The sequence below is a fragment of the Bufo gargarizans genome, chromosome 6 (assembly GCF_014858855.1).
Source record: "Bufo gargarizans isolate SCDJY-AF-19 chromosome 6, ASM1485885v1, whole genome shotgun sequence".
NCBI classification, from domain to species: Eukaryota; Metazoa; Chordata; class Amphibia; order Anura; family Bufonidae; genus Bufo; species Bufo gargarizans.
The window spans coordinates 145,408,404-145,423,950 of NC_058085.1; the positions used below are offsets into that span (position 1 = coordinate 145,408,404).

The 15,547-nt window shown below is 41.8% G+C and overlaps 1 protein-coding gene across 2 annotated transcripts in view; it reads left to right on the forward strand.

The window, feature by feature from the left end:
• The window catches only part of CDC27 (cell division cycle 27), a 48,259-nt gene extending 33,173 nt beyond the window's left edge, over window positions 1-15,086 (forward strand). For both annotated transcript variants that reach the window (XM_044296759.1, XM_044296756.1), the window contains 2 exons: window positions 3,119-3,299; window positions 12,181-15,086. In XM_044296759.1, coding sequence (XP_044152694.1) covers window positions 3,119-3,299; window positions 12,181-12,263 — 264 coding nt within the window. In that variant the 3' untranslated portion in view covers window positions 12,264-15,086. The remainder of the gene's footprint in view (window positions 1-3,118; window positions 3,300-12,180) is intronic.
• The last annotated feature ends 461 nt before the right edge of the window (window positions 15,087-15,547 follow it).

The following is a 15,547-nucleotide window of genomic DNA, read 5'->3' on the forward strand; positions in this document are numbered from 1 at the left end:
AACGCCTACGTTTCTAGTAGGAATTATAGAGGACTGAGCAACAGTCAGAAGAATAGATGCTCCAGAATTATTACAGGAGGAATTCAAGTCGTTATTAAAACAGACCTAGAAAGGAGGGGTGACGGGCCCTCTTTAAAGCTGCTGGGCACATAGCAGGCATGGCAACTTTTCCTGGGAACTTACTGGACTTTCTGGTAGAGTTGGCAAATATGAGATCTGGCCGCAGCATACAGAGAATTTCTGCCTTTACGTAAAGTACACTGTGTAATAAAGAAAGTATGCAGCTTTGTAATATATATTTTGTCCTTGCATTTATCACCATTTTTAACATCAACAAGATCTGCTTGTTGTGGGTGTGGTATTTCAACCTATGGATATAAACGGGTGTTCTCACTGCTAGTGGAGACAGCTGTGTCCAGTCTAGGCAGCTCTAGAATAGGGAGCACGTCAGCTGCACAGATCGGTCTCTTGGCATGAAAGTTTGGATAATATCCGTGTGCACTCCAATAGAGGCAAAGTATTGGGTCTGTATGTTTTTTTTTATTTTTTTTATTTCTTTTCAGGCTTTGATAGTTTCCATTCACAGCAGCAAAGACTTCTTGACATGGTGTGAAATTAAAACCTTAGCAGACTTGATATTTTTTATAACTGTTGTCCATAGCAACCAATCATAGATTAGCTTTTATTTTTAGGCACAATATGAGAAATGAAAGATGAGCTGTGATTGGTTATGAGGGACAACAAAAACAGTTTCTTTTAGATGGTTTCATAAATCCTCCTCCTGTGTATTAATCCTTTCCAAACATTTGACCTACATGTGCGGCAAATGTTGGGTCTGGGACCGGGCCAATTTTTGGTTTTTCTCCATAACTTCTGTTTTGTTCAAATTGCCATATTATGGCGTTTTATTTTTAGTTTTTTTTTTATGTGGGATAAGTTGAATTTACACTTTACCGTGTCTTGTATTGGAAAACGGGAGAAAATTATTTGTGGGGTAAAATAGAAAAACAAAAATACAATTCTGCCAAGGTTTTTTGGGCTTTGATATTATAGAATTCACTGTGTGCTAAAAATGGTGTGAACTCCTTATTCTGCGGGTCAGTACAAGTACGGTGATACCAAATTTTGTATAGGTTTTATTTTGTTTTACTACTTTAAAAAAATAAAATCCTTTGGAAAAATAAAAACCGATTTGAATCACCATTTTCTTATATTTCCGTCTACAGAACTGCATGAGGGCTTGTTTTTCACTGGGCAAACTTTAGTTTTTACTATCATCATTTTGGGGTGCATAAGAACATTAGACTTTTTTGATCACTTTTTATTTCGTTTTTTTGGGTGGGACAAGAGGACCAAAAATGGTGAATCGTGTATTTTGTTTATTTTTTTGTTTTAAACTTTTTTTTTTTACTTTTCACAATGTAATTTTTAGTTCTCTTAGGGTGCATTCACACAACCGTATAAATGGATCCGCATCCGTTACGCAATTTTGCGGAACGGGTGCGGACCCATTAATTTCAATGGGCCCGCAAAAGATGCGGACAGCACACGGTGTGTTGTCCGCATCCGTTGTTCCATTCCGCGTCTCCGCAAAAAATATGGGGCATGTCCTATTCTTGTCCGCGGTTGCGGACAAGAATAGGCATTCTCTATATAGCGCCGGCCATGTGCGGTCTGCAAAATACGGAACGCACATGGCCGGTATCCGTGTTTTGCGTATCCGCAATTTGCGGACCGCAAAACACGGTCGTGTGAATGCACCCTTAGAGAACTTTAACATGTGATCTTCTGATCACTTGTCCTATAGACTGCAATAGAATGCTAGGATTATGCTTTAAGGGGTTAAAGGTGAGAGCAGGTCTCTGCCGTTTTAAATAGCAGACACATGACAACAGTGTCCATAATCGGAGGAAAGTCTGATCACGGAGAGTTAACTCTTTAGCTGCCATGGTAATTTGCACCCACAGTATCTGAGCAGACATTTAGAGGAAAGGAGCTCCCACTGATGACTGAACACCCCTTCCACCCACCTCCCCTATGATGAGATTGCGGCAGCTGTTCGGTTCCCATCTCATCCTGGGGCCTTCTGAGGCTCCTAAAGTTCCTATTAATTCAAATGAACCCCCCTCAGTCCCCATTTTACTAATATAATGACTGCATCTGAAAATGCCTGTAAAAATATGAAAGAATGTATCCCTTACCGTGAACCCTGTAAGGAGGGATGGCTATACATATCCCATAAATATAAAAAAAAATGTAAAAAAAAAGTATGGGTGCCAGAAAAGTGTTAAAGGTTTGGTATTGTTGTAGTTGTGGTGCCCTACAGACTATAAAGATAAAGTGCCATTGGTACTGCAAAGTGAATGCTCTCAAAATGAAATTCATAAAGCAATGGTGCGACTGCATTTTTATTTTATTTTTTTATTACTATTTTACTTCATTGCAATTGATTTTTTCTAGCTTCTCAATACTTTATGGAATATCCTGCAGAAAATGAGCCCAATACAGTTTTATGAAAAGAAAAGTCATTGTTTTGGAAGGCAGAGATTAAAAATGAAAACCGTGGGGAAGGTCAAAAAGTCATCACTTTTCTTTGCACAGTGACTGAGCTTTAAGGGCCAAGAATCCTAAATATTCATAGGAACGCTCGTTGGCGATTATCTGGCAGTGTAACTGTACTGCCGATTACCCGATGAACAAGCAAAACACTCACTCATTGGTTAATCCAATCATTTGTGTGTACACACAAATCGTCGTGTGCCGGCAGCAGATCTCGATGTGTAAACATGATCTGCTGCCGGCAAACAAGAAGTCAGTATGGGGAAGAGCGATGACATTAGCGATCACTACCCCCATACTGTGGAGGAGAATGCTGCATGTAAATACAGCAGTCTCCTCCACCTGCGAGCAGCAGATTGTCGTGGAGGAAAGATTCCTTCCCAATAATCTCCTTCTCTGTTTTCCTATGTAAGGGGGGACCTTTAGTTATTGAAAGGTGCTTTTATATGAACTCTAGGAAGCAGCAACATAAGTAATCCAGTTATCCCTGATTGTATAATATAACACTTCGATTCATGGGCTCATGCAGTTTCCCAATCTGTCTCGTCCGCATATACAGGTCTATAAGAAACTTGGTCAGACACACTTAGCCCTCATGAATTTTTCATGGGCCATGGACTTAGATCCCAAAGGAGCTAATAACCAGATCAAAGAGGCCATAGATAAGCGATACCTGCCAGACGATGAAGAGGCTGTGACACAAGAGGAACAAATCAGTGAGTGCTACCCATATGAAACAGGTAAGGCAAGTCTGGGTGTTTTCACACATGCTGGTTCTTGCAAGTTTTTAATTTTATTTATTTTTTGCACTTTGCATAAAGCTGGTGAATACACTGGTCAAACTGGTAAAGAAATCTAGTATTAGGAGAGAGAGAAAATAATTCTGAAAAGGCACATAATCCAACTTTGAGATGTAGTTCTAATTGTAAGGATATGTGTGTTAATACCTGCATTGTGAAAACATAACTTCCATGCTATTAAAAGGTGCACTTTGCTCAAACCATTTTCATAAAACGTGTACCCTTGTGTTGGCTTAGAACAAGACATCCTTTGCCTGATGCAGGGGAGATGCTAGGCAAATGCTCGATCTGGTCCCCATTGAAACGCAGGCATACTTGTAGCTCTCCATGGCGGCCTCGGAACCTAAAGTAGCCCGGGGGGGGGGGGGGAAGAAAAGTGGCCCTATGTTGTAGGCAGTCCTAAATTGATAGTGGGCAGGGCAACACAAGTAGGTGGCATCTGCAATGCCATAGCGCAAAATACCCTCCCATCAGAACCATATACCACGGTACAGCACAATATACTGCCCCAAAAAACTGTCCATCTGGGGTGCCCATTAATAGATGCCATTTCCTGTCCTCCAGGAGGGCATGTGCGGAACGCCTGATTACTGCTGAGAGCTCATTTGGTACCCGGCCAACGGCAGAGAGGAGGGCTTGGGCATCCCTCTTGGCAGCACTACATGTAGGAGAATACAGCACCACATACCTCTTATATCCAGTGACCTCTTCTGTCATGACAAATTCTTTCAGCCGCATTTTGTCTCTACAGAGTTTCTTACACAGACACGTTAGATTTCAAAATTTTTCCATCAACCTCCCCATCCTGGTCATTCTGCTGCCACTCCCAATACTGTGCCCTTTGTGCTTCCCTATACCCCAGGTACTATACTGCTGAAAAAATAGTGACCCCAGTAGAAAAAAATTCTCTATAGTGTCTACAGATATTATAAATGCCCCCTAGAGTGCTCCCAGTAATAATAATAATAAAACCCTAGATTGTGCTCCAGGTAATAATGCCTGTATAGTGTCCCAAAAAAAAATGTCCCCGGGGGCCACCCTTCTGGCCAGTAATGTCCCCCGTTGCCGTCACTTAAAAAAAAATACCGGCGCTCACTCACTACTGGTACGGCCCGGGATGGTGCGATGCAGATGCGCATACGCCACTGCTCTGCATCCCGGCATAGGCGGGTGCAATGACGTCATCACGCCCGCTTTCTCTGGGCTTTTACTACCACATAGGCCTTCTAGGCCTGAAGTCTGACTGCGTCGGGGCAAGGAATTATTGGCTCCCGTGCTCAGCCGCAATATTCAGCTGCAGCGCAGCGGTCTTGTCGCCATTTGTAAATTTGAAGGTGCATTGGCGACCATTTTGGTCGCCATCTCGAGCACTGCTATGGCCAGTCCACCCCTGGCAAGAGCTATTGTTTTGCTCTGGCTTTATAAGCTATTTGAGCTTGGGCATAACCTCATATAAGAGTATCAAGCAGTTTCTTTTTTCTGTTTAACGGCTTGTTCACACGACCGTATGGCTTTTTCAGTGTGTTGCGGGCCGTTTTTAACGAATCAGTTTTTTTTTTTGTTTCAGTAGTGTTTCCGGTTCTGTTCCGTTTTTCCGTATGGCATATGCAGTATACAGTAATTACATAAAAAAAATTGGGCTGGGCATAACCTTTTCAATAGATGGTTCCGCACAAATGGATACTGAAAACATACGGAGTACATTCCATATGCGTTTCTTTTTTTTTTTTTTGGCGGACCCATTGACTTGAATGGAGCCACGGAACGTGATTTGCGGGCAATAATAGGACATGTTCTATCTTTTAACGGAAATACAGAAACTGAATGCATACGGAGTACATTCAGTTTTTTTGCTGAACCATTGAAATGAATGGTTTCGTATATGGAACTCCAAACAACGGCCCGTATACGGAACGCAAAAAAAGTTCATGTGAATGAGCCCTAAGCCTCATTCACATGTCTGTGTTTTGGTCAGTGATTTCCATTAGTGATTGTGAACCAAAAGGATTGGAGCCTCCACAGATATAAGGGAAAGATCTGTATCTGTTCTGTGTTTAGAGTTCAAAATCGCTGATGGAAATCACTGACGTGTGTGAATGAGTCCTAACGTACGACCAGTTGCCCCAAATGCAAATGGGCCGTCGCCCCTCATACCTAAGGAGTAAACACATAAGAAATTGTTAGTAAAGGGTTTGCAGTAAACTGCTGCTTCATTTAAGCTCTTCAGTCATAGGACTGTGACTCAGGACCCCTGTTCTGCTGATCGATAGGGTATTAGTGAGGAGGGTCTGTAGTGATGTATTAGTGAGGAGGGTCTGTAGTAGGTGGGGAGAGCGGCGGGGCCGTGCAGGCACTGTACTCTGGCCCCGCCGCTCAGTATGTACTGTATTATACGTAGTGTTAATCATCATATCTAAACTGCGCTCCCCCTGCTCCCCATGTGTACCATACTTACCGGTACACATGTCACGCTCCTGTAGCAAGCACTAGCAGGCAGGCCGGGCTGCAGGTGGCTGTAACTCATGAAGGTCACGTGCCTGCTCCGCCTACTTTATGAATTAAGCAGGCGGAGCAGGCACGTGACCTCAGTGAGTTACGGCTGCCTGCAGCCCGGCCTGCCTGCTAGCTGCTAGTGCTTACTACAGGAGCGTGACATGTGTACCGGTAAGTACGGTACACATGGGGAGCAGTGGGAGCACATCATTACTCAGTTTAGATATGACTATTAACACTACGTATAATACAGTGGGGGGGATCTGTGGATGGGACTGTTATGGGGCGGATCTGTGGATGACACACATAGCAGTGTCATCCACAGATCCACTACCCCATAACAGTGCCATCCACAGATTCCCCCCCCCCCCATCATAATGCCATCCACCATCCACAGATTCCCCCCCCCCCCCCACCATCATAATGCCATCCACAGATTCCCCCCCCCCCCCACCATCATAATGCCATCCACAGATTCCCCCCCCCCCACCATCATAATGCCATCCACAGATTCCCCCCCCCCCCACCATCATAATGCCATCCACAGATCCCCCCCCCCCATGACAGTGCATCATGCACAGACCGCCATTAGTTCAAACCCACCAAAAGCACACCTTTTGGTTAAAACATATTTTTTTTTCTCCTCAAAAAACCTAGGTGCATCTTATGGTGCGTCTTATAGGGCGAAAAATACGGTATATGTGTAACCGAAACCTGATGGTTATGGTTGGATCACCTAATTAGTAACATACAAAGACAAATAGACTCAATGAAGAGCCAAAAGAACCACCCTATAAAATGCACATCCGACAATGACCATGGGTAATAAAAATTGATATAAAATTAGACAACTAAAACAAACGCACATTAAAAAATTGTATACAATATGAACAGACATGTCGGTAACTAAATAGGACCGACATGTATGTATGTGTCGGTCTTATTTAGTTACCGACACGTCTGTTCAAATTGTATACAATTTTTTAATGTGTCTGTTTTAGTTTGTCGGATGTGCATTTTATAGGGTGGTTCTTCTGGCTCTTCATTGAGTCTATTTGTCTTTGCATCATACTTTAACCTCTTTAGGACACATGACGTACCGGTACGTCATGTGTTGTTCCGATCACTGCCGCCCAGCCGGCGGTGATCGGAACAAGGTGCCTCCTGTGAGGCATAGATCTGTTCAGACAAAGTGTAAGTAAAATACAGTACAAAACACTATATATAGTGTACTGTACTATATTATACAGACATCAGACCCACTGGATCTTCAAGAACCAAGTGAGTCTGGGTCGAAAAAAAAAGATAAAAATCAAAAAACACATTTATCATTGATTAAAAATGAAAAAATAATAATTCCCCACACGTTTGGTATCGTCGCGTCCGTAACGACCTGATCTATAAAACGGTCATGTTACTTTAACCGAACGGTGAACGCCTAAAAAATAAAAAACTATGATGAAATTGAAATTTTGCCCACCTTACTTCCCAAAAAAGGTAATAAGTGATCAAAAAAGTCGCATGTATGCCAAAATTGTAACAATCAAACCCTCATCTCGCAAAAATCATACCCTACCCAAGATAATCGCCCTAAGGGTCCATTCACACGTCCGTTTTTTCTTTCCTGATCTGTTCCGTTTTTTCAGGAACAGATCAGGACCAGATCTGGACCCATTCATTTTCAATGGGTCCTGGAAAAAATCGGACAGCACAATGTGTGCTGTCCGTTTCCGTTGTTCCGTTCCGCATGTCCGTTTAAATATAAAACATGTCCTATTCTTGTCCTGAAAAATCGGATCCTGGTACAATACAAAGTCAATGGATCCGCAAAAAACGGATGACATTCGGATGTCATTCCGTATGTCATCCGTTTTTTGCGGATTCCGTTCCTGGAAACACATAACAAATTTTTTTTTTTTTTTTTTTTTTTTTTTTTTTCTCAAAGAAATCCAAACAACTTTATTTGATTATTGAAATGTATACATGTTCCCGTTTTTTGCGGATCCGCAAAAAACGGATGACATACGGAAACATTTTCAGGAACAACGGATCCGCAAAAAACGGACAGTTTTTCAGGATGAAAAAAAACAGGACGTGTGAATGGACCCAAAAACTGAAAAAACTATGGCTCTTAGACAATGGAAACACTAAAACATCATTATTATTTTTTTTGTTTCAGAAATGAAATCATTGTGTAAAACTTACATAAATAAATGAAAAAGTATACATATTAGGTATTGCTGCGTCTGTATCGACCGGCTCTATAAAAATATCACATGACCTAACCCCTCAGGTGACCACCGTAAAAAATTAAAACTGTGTAAAAAAAGTCTAAGTCACAAAAAGTGTAATAGCAAGCGATCAAAAAGTTATATGCACCCCAAAATAGTGCCAACAGTCATCTCATCCCGCAAAAAATGAGACCCTACTTAAGATAATCGCCCAAAAACTGAAAAAACTATGGCTCTTAGACTATGGAGACACAAACTTTTTTGGGTTTTAAAAATGAAATCATTGTGTAAAACGTACATAAATAAAAAAAATAATTGTATACATATTAGGTATCGCCGCATCCGTGACAACCTGCTATAAAATTACCACATGATCTAACCTGTCAGATGAATGTTGTAAATAACAACAACAAAAAACTGTGCCACAAAAGCTATTTCTTGTTACCTTGCTGCACAAAAAGTGTAATATAGAGCAACCAAAAATCATATGTACCCTAAACTATTACCAACAAAACTGCCACCCTATCCCGTAGTTTCTAAAATGGGGTCACTTTTTTGGAGTTTCTAGTACTCTAGGGGGTGCATCAGGGGGGCTTCAAATTGGACATGGTGTAAAAAAAAAAACAGTCCAGCAAAATCTGCCTTCCAAAAAAACGTATGGCATTCCTTTCCTTCTGCGCCCTGCCGTGTGCCCGTACAGCAGTTTACGGCCACATATGGGGTGTTTCTGTAAACTACGGAATCAGGGCCATAAATGAGTTTTTGTTTGGCTGTTAACCCTTGCTTTGTAACTGGAAAAATATATTAAAATGGAAAATCTGCCAAAAAAGTGAAATTATGAAATTGTATCTCTATTTTCCATTAAATCTTGTGGAACACCTAAAGGGTTAACACCCCATATGTGGCCGTAAATGGCAGAGTCAGGGCAATAGAGATAGTCTTGTTTGGCTGTTAACCCTTGCTTTGTTGGTGGAAAAAAATGGGTTAAAATGGAAAATTAGGCAAAAAAATTAAATTCTCAAATTTCATCCCCATTTGCCAATAACTCTTGTGCAACACCTAAAGGGTTAAGGAAGTTTGTAAAATCGGTTTTGAATACCTTGAGGGGTGTAGTTTCTAGAATAGGGTCATTTTTGGGTGGTTTCTATTATGTAAGCCTCGCAAAGTGACTTCAGACCTGTAGTGGTCCCTAAAAATTGGGTTTTTGCAAATTTCTGAAAAATTTCAAGATTTGCTTCTAAACTTCTAAGTCTTGTAACATCCCCAAAAAATAAAATATCATTCCCAAAATAATTCAAACATGAAGTAGACATATGGGGAATGTAAAGTCGTCACAATTTTTGGCGGTATTACTATGTATTACAGAAGTAGAGAAACTGAAACTTTGAAATTTGCTAATTTTTCCAAATATTAGGTATTGTTTTTACTTCATTTTACCAGTGTCATGAAGTACAATATGTGACGAAAAAACTGTCTCAGAATGGCCTGGATAAGTCAAAGCGTTTAAAAGTTATCAGCACTTAAAGTGACACGGGTCAGATTTGAAAAAAATGGCCTGGTCCTTAAGGTGAAATAGGGCTGTGTCCCTAAGGGGTTAAACCACTCCTTTGCACTCCCTGCACTATTTGTATTTATTGGTGTGCCCCTCCATCTACATTGTATACTAATTAGTAACAGTTATAAATTGTAAAATATACTGTTGGTATGAGGTATTAAAGGGAACCTGTCACCAGGATTTTGTGTATAGAGCTGAGGACATGGGTTGCTAGATGGCCGCTAGCACATCCGCAATACCCAATCCCCATAGCTCTGTGTGCTTTTATTGTGTAAAAAAAAAGCTTCGATAGATATGCAAACTAACCTGAGAGGAGTCCAGCGTGAAGGATCCCAGCACCGCTCCGAAACTCCTCCTTGCTCCCCGATGTCAGAAAGCTAGAGAGCCGTAATCTCGCGATGTGCGAGCTAGCACATGTGCAGTGTTCCTCCCCTGTGCTGGCATCAGCCTTAGGGAAAGAACTGCGCATTTGCTAGCTCGCGCATCGCAAGATTACGGCTCTCTAGCTTTCTGACATCGGGGATTCGGAGGATGCGGTGCTGGGCTCCTTCACGCTGGACTCGTCTCAGGGACAGGACTCCTCAGGTTAATTTGCATATGCATCAAATCATTTTTTTATTTATTTTTTTTTACACCATAAAAGCACACAGAGCTATGGGGACTGGGTATTGCGGATGTGCTAGCGGCCATCTAGCAACCCATGTCCTCGGCTCTATAAACAAAATCCCGGTGACAGGTTCCCTTTAAAGGGGTCCCATTAAGACTATTTATCCCATATACATAGGGGATATCCACATACAGCTAAATGGAGTGCACATGCATAATCCCCGCTCCAACAGAGGAGCACAGTCCCCCATTCTTAAGATTTTGTCTTTGGGACAACCGCTTTAACCCCTTAGTGACCAAGCCTGCTTGGGCCTTTATGACCAAGCGTTTTTCTTCCTTTTTTTATGGTCTCATTCCAAGAGCTATAACTTTTTTATTTTTTCGTCTATATAGCTTTGAGGGCTTGTTTTTTACGGGACAAGTTGTAGTTTTTAATAGCACCATTTTGGGGTACACATAACTTTCTGATTAACTTTTATTAACTCTTTCTGGGAGGTAGATGGGGGGAAAATAGCAATACTGCCACTGCGTTTTTACATTATAAATTTTACGGCGTTCATTTTTCGGTACAAATAACATAATATCTGTATTCTCTGGGTCAGTACGATTACAGTGATACTAAATACTTATAATTTTTTTACGTTTTACTACTTTTTTTTTCCAATAAAACCCCTTTTATTAACCAAAAAAATGATTTTGCATTGCCACTTCACAAGACCCATAACTTTTTTTTTTTTCTTTTTTTATGAAGTTGTGTGAGGGCTTGATTTTTGAGGGACAACTTGTATTTTTCATTGGTATCATTTTGGAGTAAATGGCGCTTTTTGATCGCTTGTTATCACGTTTTTTTCGGTGGAAACTAAGAATAAATTAGAAATTCTGTCTCTTTTTTTATTTTTTACGGCGTTCACCATAGGGGATAATTAATGTAATATTTATGTAGTCCGGGTCGTTACGGACGCGGCAATACCAAACATATGGGGGATATTTTCTTTTAGCAATTTTTTTCATTGAAAAGCGTATTTTCAATGGAAAAAAAAGCATATTTTTTTATTTTATGGAATTTTTTTATTTAATAAATGTGTATTTTTTCTTTTCTTTTTTTACTACTTAAAAGTCCCACAAGGGGACTATAATATACAGTATTTTGATTGCTTTTAAAATGTAATGCATTATCTCTATAAGGAATTACATTTCAATAGCAATGCTATTCAAACCTTGACCAGCAGGCTGCGCCAGAGAGGCACAGCCTGCTGGAGAGAACTGAAGACAGGCTCGGGGCCCTGATCGGAAGCAAGGAAAGCTTCCGAACACATCAGCACCCCGTGATCTTATTTTCGGGGTGCTGATGGGAGACAGAGGGAGTCCGCTCCCTCTGTCACCACTTTACATGCAGCGGGCGCCATTGCGCCCGGCATGTAAAGGGTTAAACAGCCCGGATCGGCACTTCTGCCGGTCCGGGCTGTTAGAGCAGGGTCCCGGCTTTCATGTGAGAGCCGGGTCCGCGCTCCCCGCTGCACGGGGGATCCGTGCAGCGCTTAGACCAGGCCGCCGTAAAAACGCGGCGGCCCAGCCTAAGGCCCCTTAGTGACCGCCATAAAAACACGTATGGCTGGTCACTAAGGGGTTAAGGATTCAGCCTCGTCAGTACATGAAGAGAGATGAAACATTTCAAGATGGGGCTTTTAAAATGTTTTTTTTTTTCTCTTTTCTTTACTTAATTGTTATCTGTGACCTGCAGATGGAGCGCTGTCTTTACAGATGCATTTTAAATAGTAGCTGTACATTATCTCTATTGCCAGGTTATTGAAAGAGAAACATTCAAGGCTTTCATATTTCACTAAGAGCCTGCCATCTTATTTCTCAAATCAGAAGCCGTCAGCGTAAGCTGGCATCATTCTCATGATAATTAACGCCTTCCTTTGTTTCTTTCAAGTGGGAACGGATGAGTCGCAAGAGAGCAGCATGACGGATGCAGATGACACACAATTGCACGCAGCTGAGAGTGATGAGTTTTAAACCACTTCTCACCGGACATGTGGCGCTGTGGTGTCTGACTGTTATTACTCCGCACCACCCCAGCATCACCCTTGCCTTCTCGGACGCCTTTCATAGGCCGCCAATTTGTATCATCATCATCATCATCATCTTCATCATCATCATCATTGCCTCTGTCATCATAATCAGCCATTCCTCCTCCCCCCCCTTCCCGATTTTAAAGTCCTGCAGCGAATTAAAGACTGTGCAATATGTGGGTAGCACTCAGTTGGCTTCCTGCTTTTTTTTCTTTTCTCCAGCTTTTGAGGCTCCTGGGGCTGGCAAGTGGGTATGCAGTCCGGAGCCTCATGGATGTCCCGCAAGAAGATTATTAACAACAAGGGAGCACAAGATTCGCTTCTAAGGCATGCCTTCCAAGCGTAAACCTTCAAATTGCTAAATTCTTCTTTCCTGAGAACAGATGTGAGAAGCCTTTCTGCTTGGATAACATTTATTCAACACATTGATCTAAGGATGAGGCGGCATCATGTCCTGACAAGCCTACAGAGAACCTGTAATCCATTACCCTACAGACCCTTTGACGATTCCCCCTGTTGGCCCTCTTCACACCTGGTGCTTTATTTTTATTAAACAAGACCCCTACTCCCAAGCCTTTTTAACTGATAGGGTGAGATCCCCTAAATGCTACTCTGCCTGTGTAAAATTTGATTAGACAATAACTTCTAAATTTAGGGTTGCACCAAGATGAGAGATGACCTGAATGACTATTAGCGCAGGATTCCTATAAAGCAGAAATGTGGAGAGTGAAAGCCATAATCCTCTAGACATCCTCCCTAATTTATCATGGCCTTTGCATCAGAGAACTGGCTTCAAAAAGTCAGAATTTTTTGCACATGAATTATTCGCACAAACATTGTGGGGGGGGGGAGATTTAGACCACTTATGTTCGGCAAATATTTAAAAAGTGGGTGGGATTTAACAGACGGGGGCAAGGCCCTTCCATGCACAGACAGATTTATTCTAATTTACACCAGTCTCTTGTTCAAATCTGCACCAACTCGTAGCTGGCATCGATATGAATTTTTGGTGCAGGCAAGATGCGACACATTTATTAATGGGCCTGAGCATCTAAATTTTGTCCCATCTTACTCCAGCACACTTTGGACTACTACTAGTGTTTCATAATGCCTATCCCCTCCCCGGTTTTGTATGTGGCATTTTAGGTGTTTCAGCAGTTTTTTTTTGTTTTTTGTTCTACATAGACTTCTCTATTTAAAAACAAAAAAACACATTACAAATGGAACAAAATGAAAAATGCTACCACAACACCATTCTGAAAAGGAAAGAAGCTCGCTGGAGTACGATGTGCTACAATTAAAGGGGTTCCCTGGGCTTTTAATATTGATGACCTATCCTCACGTTAGATCATTTAATATCCGGTGTATGACGGGAAGGTATGTGCAGTCTCCTTTCTTTCTTCCTGCTCGCCATAGACATAGCAGCAGCGAGCAGGAGAGAAGGGAAACGGTGGGTGTGTCGGGTGTTGGGGTACCCCTAATCTGATATTGATCATTAATATTAGAACCTCTTTTAAGGCCCCTTTCAGACGAGTGAGTGTCACGCTCCGGACTCGGACAACGTATCGGACAGCACCCGTCCTGACCTTCTAGCACTGCCGCTGTCAAATGGCATTATATTGATTTATGATGCCATGTAACCATTAAAGTTCTGGAAAGTATTGGATAACACTGACATCATTTTGTCAGTGTTATTCAATACATTTCAGAACTGTAAGGGTTATATGGCATTATATTGATTTATGATGCTATGTGACCCCAGCAGTACTGAGAGGTCAGGATGGGTGCTCTCCCTGACACACTAAGAGTCCAATGCGTTGGACCTGCTCATATGAAAGGGGCCTAAGAGGGCTGCGTCGTAGAGTCCTGCCCCCTCCTACCTACACCATGTGTGTGGGGTTTATTTTTTTTTCAGGAAGGGTAAATGTAAAAAGCCCAAAATTAGCAAATTTTTTCACAAAATAAATCTGCAATCAGAGTTCTGTTGTATAAGCGAAACACACGTTACCCACAGTGTTTTTTTTTGTTTTGTTTTTTAAACATTTATACAGGCCATTTTCATGTGTTTTTTCAACTCCCAAAGAGATGCCTAAGAGAAAAATACCAGTCCATGCTGCGTTTTAAGAAAAATACCAAAACCACAAACTCAATGAAAAACACCATGCAAAAAAAAAAAGTTTTGTAGTGATTTTCATAACAGTACAGACTTTGTAGTAACATCTGGATGCACAAAAGAGACCTTGTGAAACCATGTTCTCAAAAGATTCTCTCTGTCCCGTCCCATGCCAATGAACTCTCACCAACACCGCCCCCCCCCCGCCTTATTCCAGCTCATGGTTTGGGTGTTCTGTAGGAGAGTTGTCACTGTCCCCCCCCTCTCTCTCTCAGGTTTTCCCAATGAGCCAGGCCCCTTCAGCCTTCATCATCTTACATTTAGTGAATTTACTTGGAATCAGAAGACAGAAACAAGTCGCTCTAATTTTGCTGACATAATGTCTACCAGATCACATGCCTGTCACTGCCATCCAGGCCAGCGTTCCTGCGATAGACAGTTATTCTTTGGCACTTGCCTCTCTGGTGGAGCGGGATCCCTTTTTATTGTGTGGATGTGATTTTTGTCTTTTTATTTCTCAACCCCCCCTCCTCCTATTTTTTTTATTTTTGGGAAGTGTACAGTGTTCCATTATTTGGGCAGGAGGTTCCTGTTTAATATATTTTGCGAATCATTTAAGGATGTGAAAAATAAAAACTTCTTTTAAAAACGTCATCAGGAAAGTTAATGGATTGACGTTATTGAAGACCTAGAGGCTGCACTACTACAATAGAGCCAGTTCTAGGTTCTCAGTCTTACTGTCACTGTTATCATTAAGGGCCCAGATAAGTCAAATAGAAAGTTATGGGGTCATTTATCAGACTGGGGTAAAGCAGAACTGGCTTAGTTGCCCATAGCAACCAATCAGATTCCACCTTTCATTTTCTAAGGCTGGGTTCACACCTGAGTGTTTTACAGCGCGTTCCTACGTGCTGTAAAACGCTCAACAGGCAAGAACCAATGATTCCCTATGGGAATGGTTCTCACCTGAGCGTTTTACAGCGCGTACGATCGTGCTGTAAAACGCCCGACGCCCCAAAAAGTACATGAGCTTCTTTGGGGCGTCTTGTCGCGCGTTTCCGTACATAGACTTCAGCGGGAACGCGCGACAATAGGCGTTCGCTTGTCTCTGTATG